The sequence below is a fragment of the Dromiciops gliroides genome, chromosome 2 (genome assembly GCF_019393635.1).
Source record: "Dromiciops gliroides isolate mDroGli1 chromosome 2, mDroGli1.pri, whole genome shotgun sequence".
NCBI classification, from domain to species: Eukaryota; Metazoa; Chordata; class Mammalia; order Microbiotheria; family Microbiotheriidae; genus Dromiciops; species Dromiciops gliroides.
Window position 1 is genome coordinate 362,085,453 of NC_057862.1, and position 17,442 is coordinate 362,102,894.

Consider the following 17,442-nt stretch of genomic DNA (forward strand, 5'->3'; position numbering starts at 1 on the left):
TGTAAACATCCTGAATCAAAGTATTCTATTTTCTCACTGAGCCACATCACTGACTGCACACTTGGCCTTAGAGCCCAAAGGACTTGCACTACACTTTGGGACATAATTGCAACACAAAACTTGAGTTTTAAAGGCAAACAATAAAAAAACACAACAAATGCTCAGAGAGCTCTTTACAAGGGTAGGGCAAACAAGACCAGTAAAACACCTAATAGGATACCAGTTGCTCCACAAACTTGTGCACATTGTGCCTCTCATTCTTTTCTCTGCCTCACGTAGCCATGATTGTGCAGTGGTTGCCAGAGGCAAAGTGAAAATGAAGTTACTAATAAAAGCACTAAAATTCTTGAGGTCGGGAAAGTTGAGAATCAACTGGAGATTTCAGGACAAATACCCATCTGTACACCCATAGGACTTGGATGTCCTCATCTAGTAGTTTTGCCTTGCTGGGGGAAAAAATTCCGCTGTGGTCCTAACAATATGCTGTCTATTTTCTGAGGACAGCTTAACTAAGGATGAAGAGGCTCATCACAAGCAGGCTAGCCACTTGGTGGCAGCTAATTGGCTCCATGGATAGAATATTGAGTTAGAGTAGGGACTGCTTGGAGTTCAAGTCCTTCCTCAGGCATTTAACTAACTGTGTGAGTTTAGGCAAGTCATATAATAATAATAATAATAATAATAATAATAATAATAAATTATTATTATTATATGTGACCTTGGACAAGTTACTAAACTTTTCTCAGTCTCAGTTTCCTTATTTGCAAAATGAAGGGACTGGACTCAATGGTCTCTAACTTACCTTCCATCTCAGAATCGATGATCTTAAGAATTCTTGGAGGGGCAGCTAGGTGGCGCAGTGGATAGAGCACTGGCCCTGGAGTCAGGAGTACCTGAGTTCAAATCTGACCTCAGACACTTGACACTTACTAGCTGTGTGACCCTGGGCAAGTCACTTAACCCCAATAGCCTCACTTAAAAAAAAAATAATAATTCCTGGACCATGACAACAGATGAAGTAAAGAAAAACACCTCGCTCCCTAAGAATTTTTCCCTGACAGTGGCAAAGTGTTAGAGAAAGTGCCAGCCAGTAGGTGTTAATAATCACATAGTCTTTAGGCATCTGAAAATATTAATTCAGCCTTTGGTACTCTAGAGGGGTGGTCCTTGTCCAATGACCAATGAGTTGACATGGTATTAGAAGAACCGAATCACGTCATTACTGACTTTCTTTCTATAGGAAATCCCAAGAAATGAGGACGTTGCCGCCAAATCCAATGTACGGGCTTTTTTTCTGGAGAGGCAAAGGATTTGGCAGGGTTGGTCTCATTGGAAGTGTGAAGGTAACAAGAGACACGGGCTGTTTAGCCAACCCACACTGTGTTGCTCATGAGGGGCATAAGTGAAAAATACCACTGTGAAAGTACCTGCAGTTGCAGCCACCAGTATCTGTTGCAGAGGATGAGGAGGCAGAAATTCTACAATGGATTTGAAAAGACCCTCCAAATGAAATGTATACATCCTGTAAAATTCAGTGACTTCAGTACAAAAGTCCATAGGGGAAGACAGTGAAAAATAAATTGGAAAATATGGCTCAGGATGAGGAAACAGAAGAGGCTTAGGCTTGTACCCAACAGAGAAAGAAGTTTTATACCCATATATAATAAATACTTTCTTTACACTTAACACTTACTAGCTGTGTGACCCTGGGCAAGTCACTTAATCCCAATTGCCTCACTAAAAAAAAAAAAAAGAGAGAGAGAGTTGAGGGGTAGCTAGGTGGCACAGTGGATAGAGCACTGGCCCTGGATTCAGGAGGACCTGAGTTCAAATCCGGCCTCAGACCCTTGACACTTACTAGCTGTGTGACCCTGGGCAAGTCACTTAACCCTAACTGCCTCACCAAAAAACCAAAACAAAAAAACAAAAGAGAGTTGAAAAAAAGAGAGTTGGAAGGCACTGGATGTGGCAAATATCTAACATCATCTTTCGAAGGGATATTAATCATATAGCATCATGGCTTTGGAGCCTAGACATCATCTTGCCCAAGCTTAATAGAATCCTGTCTTGTAACAACTAGACACCAATGTGGGAGTCATTTCTTTCTTTCTTTTCTTTTCTTTTTTTTTTTGAGGAGTCATTTCTAAATCAGTTGTCATTGGGTATTTAGGCTACTGATGTCTTAGAGCAGAGAGCAAAAACAATACCAAGTTAGAAGAAAAGCTAAAGATGAGAAGTTATGATGTTCAATTAAAACAGATGCTACTGGGGACAGCTAGGTGGCACAGTGGGTAAAGCAGTGGCCCTGGATTCAGAAGGACCTAAATTCCAATCCGGCCTCAGACACTTGACACTTACTAGCTGTGTGACCCTAGGCAAGTCACTTTACCCTCATTGCCCTGCCCCCCCCAAAATAAAACAAAAACAAAAAACAAAAATACCAGATGCTATTTATCTATTCAAACTACCTATTAATGCAAAAAAAAAAAAGGAGGAAATGGATCAATTCAGAGGGATTACCGACATTCTCTAATTGAGTATGATCATTGTAAAGCAACTGCTACCTTGAGGAAACCAAAGGATCCTAGAAATTACCTCAGTCAGCAAATACTTGATCACCTTGACAACAGAGAAGGCAAAGTGAAGGACTGCACTGGTTTGGAATAGGAATGTATTTACAAAACGTTAAGGAGGAAAATGTGGTACAGCAGAAAGAGCATTGGATTTGAGGTCAAAAGACCTGGGTGCACATCTTCATTCTACAACTTATTACCCATGTAATCTTGGGTAAATTATTTAATATCTCTGGGCATGGAAAGTCAAAGGTCAGAGATGATTCCATATTAGGAACCCGGGTGACTAGAGAACCCACCACAGAAATAAAGGAGTCTGGAGAAAGGGTAGGGCAGGTTGTTCATAAATAATGATAATCGCTATTAATGTTTTCAGTAACTGGCATTTACACTGACCTTTCAAGTTTTCAGAGTGCTTTATAAACAGTATTATTGGATCCTCACAACCACACTGTGAAGCAGTCGCTACAGACAGTATTATCTTCATTTGACAGATAAGGAAACAGATCAGAGAAGTTAACCTGCCCAGTGTCACACAGCTTGTCACATCTGTGGTGAGATTTGAAACCCGTGTCTCTCCTGACCCCAAGTCTAGTAATCTTTCCACCATATCCCACAGTCACATTTAGGTTTAGAGGAGGAAGATAATGTATTCCATTTTGGACAAGTTGAATTCAACATGCCCCTAATGACCTTGGAACCAGGAAGACTTGAATTCAAATTCTACCTCTGACACATACTGGCTGTGTGACCCCCGCCAAAGCACTTAACCTCTCAGTGCTCTAGGCAGGTCTCTAAGACTATAAGCTGCCTTTGTAGAAGTAGTTTCTTCATTCATGAGGCCATGCCAATATGATTACATGTCTAGTCCTTATCCCCCATCCCTATGGGGCATCTAGGTAGAGATATCCATCAAGAAACCGGAGATGGAGATCAGGAGAAAGAGGAGGACTAGTTATTTGGATGTGCAAGTCATCTTCATAGAGATAACAAGAGAATCCATGGGAACTTAAGGGGACTCCACGGGGAGAATGCAGAGGGGAAAAAAAAGAGAAGGCCCAGGAAAAAAGAGATGCCACCCATTACAGGGTAGAGGATGGATGAAGACCCAGCAAAAGAGACTGAGAAAGTCATGCAGAAGAGGAAAAACAGGAGAGAGTAGTGTCACAATATCTAAGCAAGGAAAGAATATTCAGGAGGAGGGGACTATCAGTGGTGTCAAGTGCTGTGTAGAATTCAAGGAAGATAAGTCTTCAAATTTAGCGGTAAAAAGATCACTCATCATTTTTGAGAGTGGTTTCAGGAGACTAGATTACAAGGGTGGAGAGGACAGAGTGAGTGAAGAGGAAGTAAAGTGAATCCTTATAGATGACTATTTCTTTTCTTTTCTTTTTTTTTGGTGAGGCAATTGGGGTTAAGTGACTTGCCCAGGGTCACACAAGCTAGTAAGTGTCAAGTGTCTGAGGTCACATTTGAACTCAGGTCCTCCTGACTCGAGGGCTGGTGCTCTATCCACTGTGCCACCTAGCTGCCCCACAGATGACTATTTCTAAGGATGAGGGACAAATGGTAGCTAGAAGGGATAGCAGGTTCAAGTGAAGGCTTTTAAGAGTTGGATATGAAGCCTGGCTATGTTTGTAAGCCATTAGAAAAGTAGAGATTGAAGGTGAGAACGAGAGAACTACAAGTTCCTGGAGGAGATGGAAGGGGATAGGATCCAACTCACAAGATATCACACCTGAATCTCTTTCCTTTCTCATTAGTCAAATGGACACGATAATATTTGTAATACCTGCTTCATGCCTGTTTTGATGAAATGACTTTGTAAACTTTTTTTTTGGGGGGGGTATGGCAATAAGGGTTAAGTGACCTGCGCAGGGTCACACAGCTAGTAAGTGTCAAGTGTCTGAGGTCAAATTTGAACTCAGGTCCTCCTGAATCCAGGGCCGGTGCTCTAGCCACTGTACCACCTAGCTACCCCCTATTTTGTAAACTTTAAACTTCTATTATCATCAATGGAAACTTCCCTAAAGGGAAGACCTTTGAGACCTCCCCAAAGAACTAGAGAATGTCCCATCTGGAAGGGACATTAGAAGGCAGAGTTTCCAAGCTGGAAATGCCCTTCCCTACATAGGAAATGCAGAAGGGACTTCTCCAGGGTCCCAAAGTGCTTTGATGGCAGAGCAACTGCTTGATCCCTTGTCTCCTCCTCCCAGAAATGTGTGCATAGAACAGTGGGTTTTCTCAGAAATGGAGGGAAACTTACCCTTGAGAGATTTTGGCCACGTGGCTGCTGGGAATACTGTACTCCTTGTTGGTGACTTCTGACATAACTCTCCACCATTCTCCATTGCTGTAACCCAAAGAAATCCATCAAACTCCCTTCTTCAAACTAGGGGCAATCGCAGACCCAGGGGCTGCTCAAACAGGTAGGGGACCCTCTGAAACTACCTTTTCTTTTCTCTGAGCTCTTCTTTCCTCAAGAGCTCAGGAGACCTAACTACATTGTATTTATTCTGTCTACACTTCCATAAGAACTTCTTGTCTCTTTTGATTAGAATGTAAGCTCCTTGAGGTCAGGAACTTTTTTTTTTTATCTTTGTATCCTATTGTGCCTAACACAATACCTGGCACATAGTAGGCACTTAATAAATTTCTCTTGATTGATTAAGATGGGCCCTTAAAGGATGATAGTATAACAAGGGCCTTTTCCCTTTCCTTCCATAAAGCTTTTCTTAGAACCAGGAATGGAGAATAGACATGTTCCATGGAGCAGCAGAAGAGGTCCCATTGTTAGAGGAAGATGGGTTGGGCATGGTTGTGTATGATATGATTATGGATTTGAGTCAGATTAAACTCTGACCATGGGGTCTGGAAGGTACCCAGACCTGCCCCAGTATAGTTTGTTAGAAGTTTATTGCTTGTCAAAATTCTCACTGTCTCCTTTAAGTTTTATTGCCAATTAACAGTATTTTTACTTCTGCTCAGTCTCCCCACTTGTCAGCTACATATTAGTTTTGTCTGCAATCTATCATGTGTCAGAACCCCAGTCAGTGGGTCAGGGAGTTTGCCCACCAATTCAATACTCGGGACTCAAGAAGAAAGGATGGGACTAGGCACAGAATGCAGCCATTGAGTTGAGACCAGATGTTAAGTAACATTGTCTCTTTTTCTCAGAGCAGAATCCCCTTGGCCTTGGGGTCCCAACAATGGATTATTCTTTTCTTCCCAACATAGCCAAAGATAAATTTTAACCCTGTCATCCTTATCTTTAGAGACAGGGGCCTGGAGAGGGGAGTCAGTGGGAACTGTGAGATGTGAAACATCTGACTCTCACTCCCCTGTTTCCTTTTCCTTTGGTTTGACCTTGTTCCCCCTCCCCTTTTCTCCCTTGTCCCTGGAACACGTATGCATGTCTCCATACGCACCCTGGGTGAGACAGGATTGGATGTTAGATTGTGAGCTCATCCACCCTAGGTGTATGTGGGGACAGTCCTTTTCAAGATTACTATAAAAACCTAGAGGATTGGGCATATCTTTGCAAGACTTCAATGTGTAATTGGGTTTTGCCCGTCCTCATGAGGATGTAATAAATCTGTCTCTGCTTGACTTGGTGGTCTCCTCGAGTTATTTGGGTAAACTGAGGCAGTTTGCTCCATACAGTTGGTACACACCCAAATCTAGGCTACTGGGGAGGCTGGGGGTTGGTGAATCGCTTTATCTTGGGAGTTCTGAGCTGCCGTACATGAACCCACCTGAGTGTCTTCACTAAGTCTGACACCAATATGGGGATCCCCCCAGGAGGGAGGGGCCTCAGGCTGCCAAAACAGGGGGGAACTCACCCAGGTTGGAATCAGTAGTAGGATGGGCCTGTGAGTAGTACAGTGCCTAGGGCTTGGCATAGTGCCTGCAACATAGTAGGAACTTAATCAATGCTGACTTGATGGGAGTGACCAATGCTCTTTCAGCCTGGGTAAGATTTGGAAACTGAGTCTCAAAAAATCAAACAAAATAAAAGCAAAACTACGAGGATCATATTTCTACAGCTGAAGGGGACTTCAGAGGCCATCAGTCCAAGCTCCTCATTTTACAAATGAGGAAAGTGAGGCCTAGAGAGGTTAAGTCACTTACCCAAAGTTATACATGTACTAAGTATCTGAGGTGGGATTTGAACCCAGGGCTTTTTGACCATAGAGCCCATACCCCCTCCACTATTTCATTCTTCTGCTCCTTGTTGCTAAATTGAGGTTGGTGGGAGCCTCCCAAACCTTTCATAGGATAATTCATACCCCTGGGCTCCCACACACACCCTGAAAAACAGCCTCAAGGGTGAATGAGTGAGTTCTCCATTACTGGAGGTATTTCAGCAGAGGCTGGACTGACCCCTTGTTGCTAGGGAGGTTGTAGAAGGGGTTGCTCCTATTCAGGTACAGGCTGGAATGGGTGACAGCTCTCGGGTCCTCTTCCTACCATGATTCTCTGACATGGGCAACCTTAGAAAGAGGAAGAACAGGGGCAGCTAGGTGGCGACACTAGCTGTGTGACCCTGGGCAAATCACTTAACCCTCATTGGCCTGCCAAAAAAAAAAAAGAAAGAGGAAGGACTAGATGTGAGGCCTCACTTCTCCCTCTCTGGCCCATTGGGTGGCTAGACTGACATCATCAGAGTCCTTCTCGGGATAGATCAGAAAAACAAGGCAACCTTTCCAGAAGGCCCACATTGCTAAGTACAAGTTACTTATGGGAGAGGGAAAGAGGTGCCTTCCTCCAACACTCAGTCCTCACCCCTTAGCACCCTAGCCATCTGAAGAGCAGAAGTGCTTTGGTCACTGGGAAACAGGGTCCAACCCCTGCCCTGGAGAATTAGCTGTGGGGAGAGGGGATGAGGAAACTGAGGGTAGAAGGGGTGCTGAAGACCAAATCTGGCAGCCTTTCAGTTTGTCTTGGGACTCCCTCATCCTGATGCCCAAGCCCTACCAGCAGGTACAAGGATGCTGCTGCTCAGACTCTGGCTCCCTTCTGGGTTCGGTGAGGGGAGTACAGACCTGGGATGGGTAGCCAAAGCATGTCCCCAGTTCTGAGGAGCTGATCTGGTGTGAGCCGCCTCTGCTAGGCAACATGGACAGCCTGGATTCCTAGAGAGCTCCAGTCCAAAGCTGGGCTTGCTCTGCTTGGCCTAAGCAGCCTGGGATGAGAGAGCACCAACTTAGCCCCCTGTGTCCTGATCCCCCATAGACAGACTTACTCAGAGATGATGGTCAGCGGCTCCCCAAGTCTCAGCACCAGCTCCCCCCTTTCCCCAGCTGGGAAACTGTCCAAAGCCACAGCCATTGCCTTGCTTTCATCGGGAGGGACAGGAGCAGTCAAGAGCTCTAGAAGAGGAAAAGAGAGACCCAGGTTCTAGTCCAAGCCTTGCCATTGATTCACCATGTGACCTTGGACTAATTCCTTCCCTTTGACAGACCTCAGTTTCCTTATCCTTGAAATGGAGCCACTGAACCCTGGAGATTTAAAAAGAACTTGGTAACCATAAATCACAGCAATAGGGAACTTTAGGCATAGAAGAAATGATCACAGATCACTGGTTTCTAGTTGAAAGGAAACTTGGAGGTCATTCAGTCTAACCCCATTCCACAGATGAGGACTTTGAGGTCCATCCTGAGGGCTGACTTGCTCAGGATAACACAAGTATTAAACAGCAGTCAGGATTTGAACCCATGTCTGCCAGGCTTCCTATATAGCACTTTAATGCTTGCAAAAGTAATGGGGGTAAAAAAACCCAAAAAACAAAACCAAAAAGTAATGGGGGTAGGGAGGAAGCACATTACATAGGTCAACTGATCCTTACAACAATCTGTGAAGAATATACTATAGATATGTTACAGATGAGGAAATCAAGGCTCAGGGAGGGGATATCAAATGACTAGTCTAGGCTCACAAATTTAGTAGGGGAGGATTTGAACCCAAGTTTTTCCCTTCCATGCCTAGGACACTTTCTATTATTCTGCCTCTCTGAAGGGATTTTTCTTCAGGTAATGGTGAGACCAGATACTCTCTAAGTCTCCTTCCAGCTTTGATTCTGCCCTTCCCTCTTACTCTAGCCCCAGTAAGTCTGGGGACAGGGCAGGGCAGGGGGAGCGGAAGGGGGCTGGATGCCTCATTCTACCTGCAGTCACTCAGGCTGGTATACTCAGTGTATGACGACTTCTGCTTAGCACTGCTTCCTCCAAGCAGAGATGAGCCCTTGATTGATGAGGTGAGATTCACCAGAGAAGTTCTTTCAAACTCTGAGATTTTATGGCTAGGGTAATGATCTTGGGCCTGTGTGGTGGCCCAGCCTCTAGATGCCAGGATGGATGTTGTTGTGTTTAGAATTTGGTGCTGCAGAGACAGCAAATTTGTTTGATGAAGAACTGTAAATGACAACTATTCTCAACAATACAATGATCCAAGACAATCCCAATGCACCATTGATGAAACACACTATCCATCTCCAAAGAAAGAACTGATACTGATGGAACACAGACTGAAGCATGCTATTTCTCACTTTCTTTCATTTTTTTCTTTTATTCAAGTTTTCTTATTTTTTCTATTTATAATTTTATTTTCCAAATTACATGTAAAAACAAATTTTGACATCGATTTTTAAAAAACTGTCTTCCAGGGGGAAGCTAGGTGGCGCAGTGGATAAAGCACTGGCCTTGGATTCAGGAGGACCTGAGTTCAAATCCAGCCTCAGACACTTGATACTTAACTAGCTGTGTGACCCTGGGCAAGTCACTTAACCCTCGTTGCCCTGCCCCCCAAAAACCAAAAAAAACCCTGTCTTCCAACTTCTTTTCCTCCCTCCCTTCCCATCCCCCACCCCCCAAGAACTCAAGCAATTCAATATAAGTTATATATGAGTAGTCATGGAAAACATCTCCACATTAGCTAGGTTGTGAGAGAAACCAGATAAAAACAAAACTTCAGATTAAGGAATTGTCAAAAAAAAATGTGTTTCAATCTGTTTTCAGATATCATCAGTTCTTTTTCTGTAGATGGATTGCAATTTTCATAAGTCCTTCAGAGTTATATTGGATCATTGCCTTGCTGAAAATAACCACGTGCTTCCCAGAAGATCATCTTACACTATTGCTCTTATTTTGTATACAGTACATTTCACTCTGCTTTAGTTCATGTAGATCTTTCTAGGTTTTTCTGATAGTATCCTGTTCATCATAACTTTTATGGAGTACCTTAAACTTGACAAAGAATTTTCTTCACAATAGCCCAGCAAAGTAGGTACAATGTTTTGCCATTATAGTCTCAAGTTTTCTTATACAAAATGACTAACATGGTAATGTTTTACATAATTGTACATATTTAACCGATATCTGATTGCTTACCACCTCAGGGAGGTAGGGGAGGGAAGGAAGGAGGGATAAAAATTGGAACTCAAAATTATAAATAAAAAATTTTTAAATGAAAAAAAACCCAACAAAACAAAACAAAACAAATTTTTAAATGGAAAAAAATTTTCAATTTAAATTTAAAAAAGCACTTGGCGTAGTGCTGGGCATTAATAAAGCTTTATATAAATGTTACTACTATATATGTGTGCTTATACATATAATTATAGATATATATGTTGTCTCCCCAAAAGAATGTAAAATACTGGACTAATTTTTTTTTTATATATACCCAGTGCCTAAAATAGTGCCTGTCACATAATAAAGATTTAGTAAATTTAAAAAAAAAGTTTGATGCTGGTATTGGGATCGCTATGGGTTACATTATTCCCTACCAACCTGCATTAGGGGGAATTTCTTTTTCTTTTCTTTTTTTTTGCAGGGCAATGAGAGTTAAGTGACTTGCCCAAGGTCACACAGCTAGTAAGTGTCAAGTGTCTGAGGCCACATTTGAACTCAGGACCTCCTGAATCCAGGGTGGGTGCTTTATCTATTGCGCCACCTAGCTGCCCCTGAGGGGGAATTTCTTTACTGGGAAGCTCCATATTCTGATGACATCACAGGTCAAGTCCCTATCCCTAGCCCCATCTCTAAAGTGCTATATAAAAGTCAGCTTTATTATTATTAACATTAATAATAACAATAACAATTTATGGATAAAGGACTGGGACTAGAATCAGAAGGACCTGAGTTCAAATCCAGATTCAGACTTACTTGCTGTGTGACCCTGGCTAAGTCACTTCTCTTTGCCTCAGTTTCCTTATCTATATAATAAGGATAACAATAGCACTTACCTTTCAGGATTGTAGTGTGAGATATTTGTGAAGCACTTTGCAAACCTTAAAACCCTATATAAATGCTAGCTATTGTTTTTATCCTTGTTATTGTTATTGCTATTATTACTCCCAGAGGGGAAAATACCTTTCCTTGGGGAGACTGATTTCTAGTGCAGTGAAACGCTTTCTCTCTCTTATCTCAGGGGTGTTGATCCAGATTATTCAGGAAGAGCTATTGCTCCTTTTTTCCGCCTCACTCTGGGCCACTTCAATCAATCAATCAATCAAGAAGAATTTATTAAGTCCTACTATGCTCCAGGCACTGTGCTAGGCCCCAAAATAAAACCATCTTTGTTCTCATGGGACTAGCACTATATTCCTCAGGAACAAGATCCCCAGAGTTCTGACCTCCAATAGTCTGGGAGGAGGCTGAAGCTCCTGTTATAGAATTGGGGTGGAATCTACAAGGTTTGCCCCCCAGAACAGGGTGTTGAACTTAAACAGAAACAGGAAGTGCACATGAGGTTGTATTATGGGTACAAAAGGATCCCTGCAGGCCACATATTGGCTTAGAAAACCACACATTAATATCATCTATGTTCTATTATATTTATATTTATTTTGTTAAGTATTTCCCAATTACATTTTAATCTGCTTCAGCCATCTTGGTGTGCAGCCTTGTATTTGACTTCTGACTTAGAAAAACATTTATGTCTATTCATGTATATATATATATATATATATATGTGTGTGTGTGTGTGTGTGTGTATATATATATGTATATATATATATACACACACACACACATATTCATATAATGCATATATTCATGTGCATCTGGTCTCACCATGTATACATACTTATATACCCATGTGTAGTAAATACACACACATAAATATGTGTATATATGTATTTATTTATACATCTAACTGCCTCCTTATTGATAGATTTATTGATTCAAACCAGATAAAGCTGGGACAGTTGTTGGGAATCCCTGGGTAAAATGAGGTTTGGAGATTTCCTATAGATCTAGACCTTTCAAAGTCTCACTAATGAAGGAGGATCTGGGTGTGGGGCGCCTAGCAAGACTGTGTAATTTACCTTCCTGTAAAAGCCCAGCTCCCCGGTCACTGGCAGAGAGCCCAGGAACATGCAGGCTTCTCCTTCTGCTGGGCAAGCTTCCCATGGTCCCTTGGCAGATGGCTCGGAAACATGCCATGAGAAAGAATCTGCAAGAAAAACTTGGACCCTGAATATCACAGCTCCTAAACTGGCTTGGTTTGATCTTCTTCTGCCCTGACCTTCACCTAGCCCTCCCGCTCCAGTCCCTGAGGAGATGAACTTGCTGTTTTTGTGTCAGAGAAGTGAGGTACGGTGGAAAGAATGCTGAATTTAAGGTCAGAAGACCTGGGTTCAGATTTTACATCTGTCACCCACTTACCTGTGTAAGCTTGGGAATCATTTGACCTATAGAGGTGAGGCACTACCAGAAGGAAAGGGAGGTAGCTTCTTCCTCGTCTTCCTGATAGCTCTTCTGATGGGAAAACAGGGATCGTGAGACCTCTCCCTCCCGACTAAACATATCTCAGCTCTTTGCAATGATCCTCCTATAGAGCACGGTCTCCAGTCCCTTCCCTCTCTGGATTGCAATCTTCAGTACCATCGGGCTGGTCTCTGTCATTTCTAAAATGAGACCTTGCAAGGGAAAATATTCTAGATGAGGTCTGAGTAGGGCCAGAGAATGGGACTATCACCTTCACTGCTCTGGTCTCTTTCCTAGAAGGAAGCAACCCCCTTGAGGACAGAGACTGTTATTTTATCTTTGCCTTAGTATCTTCAGCACCTGGCACTTGGTAGGCAGGTGCCTAATAAGTGTTTATTGATTGATTTTCAGCCTTTTACATTATTTCACACCTTGACCTTGTACTCAAACCAAACTGGATTTCTCTTTTGTTGTTTGTTGTTTCAGTCATGTCTGACTCTTCATGACCCCATTTGGGGTTTTCGTGGTAAAGAGACTGGAGTGATTTGCCATTTCCTTCTCCATTCATTTTACAGATGAGAAAACTGAGACAAACAGGGTTAATTAACTTGCCCAGGGTCACAGAGCTAGGAAGTATCTGAGGCTGGATTTGAACTCAGGTCTTCCTTCCTCTATGTCTCCTGAAAATATCTTGTGTTCTCCTACCTATCTTCCCAATGCCTAGAATTCTTTTCCCTTCCCATGTGTCTGTTGAATTCCTAACCATCCTTAAAGGCCAAATCAAATTCTACTTTCTCTTTGAAATCTCCCTTTCTGTAATATCCTTCCCCTTTGGACCTCATAAAACACTTTGTGCCTCTATTATACAAGTATCACGTAAAGTAGTAAAGTACAGTGATCTTCGTTGGTGTCTTATCCTCATAACTAGACTTTGTAATCCCCCTCTGATCCTCCATCCAAGAACAGTGCTCTAGGTATACAGTAAGTGTTTAATAAATGTTTATTCAATACATGTTTGCTGAATATCAATCAACAAACCAACAAGTATTTATTAAACAATTACTGTTTGTTAGGCAGTGTGTTAAGTGCTGGGGATACAAAGAAAGGTAAAAACACAAACAGACCTTGATTTCTCAGAGCTTGATTTGTCAGTATGGAAGAGATGTATACTTTGAGATCATATATATAAAGAGAGAAAGAGAGAGAGAGAGAAGAGGAAGGTAATTTTAGAGGGGAATATTCAAGTATTCAAGTGAGGGGACCAGAAAAGCCCCTGTGGGTGGTGGTGTTTGAGCTGAGGTTTTTTTTTTTTTTTTAGTGAGGCAATTGGGGTTAAGTGACTTGCCCAGGGTCACACAGCTAGTAAGTGTTAAATGACTGAGGCCAGATTTGAACTCAGGTACTCCTGACTCCAGGGCTGATGCTCTATCCACTGCGCCATCTAGCTGCCCCTGAGTTTTGTTTTTTTTTTTTAACCATTCTTATTTTATTTATTAAAAACCATGACCTGGGGCAGCTAGGTGGCACAGTGGATAAAGCACTGACCCTGGATTCAGGAAGACCTGAGTTCAAATCTGGCCTCAGACACTTGACGATTACTAGTTGTGTGACCCTGGGCAAGTCACTTAACCCCCATTGCCCTGCCCCACTCCAAAAAAAAAAAGAACATAAAAAACCATGATCTACTTTTGGTCTTTACAACAGAGAACTTCTAGCTTTTCCAGGCCACAGATCATCCAGATGGGCAAAATGCTACTCTCCCCCTATTCCAACAAAAACAACAACAAAAATCACCTATTCCTGCTTTCCAAGTCAGGAAAAAGGAGCCACTCAGTTAATAAATATTTATTAAGCACCTACTGTGTGCCAGGCACCATGCTAATGATGCACATAAAGGTAAGAGGAAGGACTAACTGAGCTGAGTCTTGTAGGAGGTCAAGATGAAAGTGAAGGAGGGAGGACATTCTCGACATGGGGGACATTCAGTGCAAAGGCAGAAAACCCAGAGAGGAGGATGTTATGTGTAAAGAATGGCAGTATTAGATCCTGGAGGTAATAGGGAGCCACTGTAGTTTACTGAGCAGAGGCATGTGGTGGTCAGACCTTCCTTTGAGGAAGGTCCCCTTGGCACCTGTGTGGAAGATGAATTGGGATGAGGAGAGACTTGAAATGAGCAACCACTTAGGAGACTGTTGCCTTAGTTCAGGCTGGAGGTGATGAGGCCTGCACAGAGTTGTGACTGTGTGAAGGTCTGGAAGGGAACAGAGGAGAGAACTGGGATGAAGGCAGAAATATGATTGGATATGTGAGTGAGAGGGAAGAATTGAGGCTGACATTGAGCTTTCAAGACTGGGTGACTGGCATGATTGGGTGCCCTCACAGTAATAGAGAAGTTGGGCAAAGGGGAAAGTTTGGTTGGTGGGGGGTGAGGGAGAGAATTAGTTCTGTTTTGGGACATCCATATCCAACAGACATCTTAGAAACATTAGGCCTGGACATATGGATTTTGGAATTATCTGCATAGAGATAATTAATGTTGGATAGCTGGTGTTCCCAACCAACTAGGTTTGTTTGTTTTGGTTCCTGTATCCCTTGCCTTTTATTTTATTTTTTTTGCGAGGGGCAATGGGGGTTGTGACTTGCCCAGGGTCACACAGCTAGTAAGTGTCAAGTGTCTGAGGCTGGATTTGAACTCAGGTACTCCTGAATGCAGGGCCAGTGCTTTATCCACTGAGCCACCTAGCTGCCCCTCTTGCCTTTTAGTAATCTTCCCTTATTTCATATTAAAGGAAACAAATTCTAGAACTTACTATTTTTTTGGGGGGGGTGGGGCAATGAGGGTTAAGTGACTTGCCCAGGGTGACACAGCTGGTAAGTGTCAAGTGTCTGAGGCTGGATTTGAACTCAGGTCCTCCTGAGTCCAAGACCAGTGCTTTATCCACTGCACCACCTAGCTGCTCCCTAAAACTTACTATTTTTTTTTTTGTGGGGCAATGAGGGTCAAGTGACTTGCTCAGGGTCACACAGCTGGTAAGTGTCAAGTGTCTGAGGCTGGATTTGAACTCAGGTCCTCCTGAATCCAGGGCCAGTACTTTATCCACTGTGCCACCTAGCTGCCCGAACTTATTATTTCTTTCTGGTTGTTGTTTTGTTTTTGTTTTTTTGTAAGGCAATTGGGGTTAAGTGACTTGCCCAGCATCACACAGCCAGTAAGTGTTAAGCGTCTGAGACCAGATTTGAACTCAGGTTTTCTGACTCCAGGGCCGGTGCTCTATCTACTGAACTTACTATTTTTTAAAAATTAATAAAGTATTTTATTTTTTTCCCGTTACATGTAAAGATAGTTCTCAACTTTTGTTTATACAAGCTTTCCAATTTCAGATTTTTCTCCCTCCCTCCCCTCCCTCCCCCCTCCCCTAGACGGCAGGTAATCTGATATAGGTTATATATATATATATACACACATAATAACATTAAACATATTTCTGCATTAGTCATGTTATAAGAGAAAAATCAGAGCAATGACGAAAAACCTCAAAATAGAAAACATCAGCACCAAAAACAAAAGAAATAGTATGTGAACTTACTATTTTTAAGAAAGAAAATAGATTAATTTTTCATATAGAAAACTTTATTGGGTCCATAATATTTTTTGACTAACACTACCACTTTTGAAACATTCAATAGGATACTATAGTTATTTGGGGCAGCTAGGTGGCACAGAGGATAGAATGCCAGGCCTGAAGTAAAGAAGACTAATCTTCCTGAGTTCAAATCTGGCTTCAGACACTTATTAGCTGTGTGACCCTGGGCAAATTACTTTTACTGTTTGCCTCAGTTTCCTTATCTGTAAAATGAGCTGGAGAAGACAATGGCAAATCACTCCAGTATCCTAGCCAAGAAAACCCCAAAGGTCAGACAGAACTGAAAAACTACTCAACATCAACAGTATAGTAATTTACCCAGTATTCTCCATGCTACCTTGGAAAGATTCTTGTACCCTCTGGCAATGTAGGTTTCCCAGGTGGGGAACTCCTATAGTGTAAAATGAAGTTAACTTTTTTCTGTTGACTCATAGTTTCCAGTCCACTAAAACCTCAGCCTCAAGGTATTTTTCCCCCACCACTCTGATCTGGCCACATGTCTTCATACCCATCCCCCCTCCTGATTCCTGTGCTTTTTACACTTGATTTTTTTTTTAACCCAAGTGGAAAACTTCACATTCAACCCCATTAAGTTTCATCTTAGATTTAAGCCATTTGCTAAGTGCAGGGACCGTCATTTAGGTTAGCTGAGAAGGATTTGTTAACGGCTAAGTAAGTTGCGCTGGAGAGAATGTTATGAAGCATCGGGAGATCTCCAAGGAGGATCAGAGCCCATGGGCAGTCTTGAGTGTCTGGAGTGAAGCCTGAGGTCTCTGGGGAAGGAGATAGGGCTGGAGAGATATTAAAATTAAAGAGAACATCGTCTTATAGAAAAGAGCCTTGAGCTGATCTTGAGGAGGTTTGAGTTTGTTTTTTTTAATACTTTATCAGTGACTGAGAAGATCCCAATCACTTTATTTACTTTTTAAAAATTTTATTATTATTATTATTTTATTTTTTGAATGGCAATTAGGGTTAAGTAACTTGCCCAAGGTCACACAGCTAGTGTCAAGTGTCTTGAGACTGGATTTGAACTCAGGTCCTCCTGAATCCAAGGCCGGTGCTTTATTCACCTAGCTGCCCCCCACCCCCCGAGGTTTGAGTTTTTGATCCAGTTCTGTCAATAATGTTGTGTGATCTTGGGCAAGTAAATTCCCTTCTTTGGGCCTCATTTTCCTCTTCTGTAAATATAAGCTATTAACCTAGATCAGGGTTCTTCACTAGAGATTTCAGTGGGAGACCTTGAATTTAGAAGTGGGAAAAACCCCGATATCTTTATTTTCATGAACACCTAACTGAAATTTAGCATTTCTTTCTGTTATGATTTTTTTAAAAAAGGAAACTTAAGTAGCATTATTTAACTTCTAATTTCTGGGAGGCTCAAGAAGAATTATTATTTTGGACAACAACGATGACAAAAGAGTGTGCTAACAGATAATTTTCTTTTTGATCTGGCCACATATCTCTAACCCCATCCCCACTCCTGATTCCTGTACTTTTTACATTTGATTTTTT

At 42.1% G+C, this 17,442-nt stretch overlaps 1 protein-coding gene across 1 annotated transcript in view; it reads right to left on the reverse strand.

The window, feature by feature from the left end:
* Positions 1-17,442, reverse strand: part of SLA2 (Src like adaptor 2) — a 40,594-nt gene that overhangs the window by 17,430 nt on the left and 5,722 nt on the right. Inside the window, exons 2-4 of the mRNA XM_043982818.1 lie at positions 11,902-12,029; positions 7,819-7,945; positions 4,840-4,926 (exon numbers count right to left, since the gene is read on the reverse strand). Coding sequence (XP_043838753.1) covers positions 4,840-4,926; positions 7,819-7,945; positions 11,902-12,019 — 332 coding nt within the window. The 5' untranslated portion in view covers positions 12,020-12,029. The remainder of the gene's footprint in view (positions 1-4,839; positions 4,927-7,818; positions 7,946-11,901; positions 12,030-17,442) is intronic.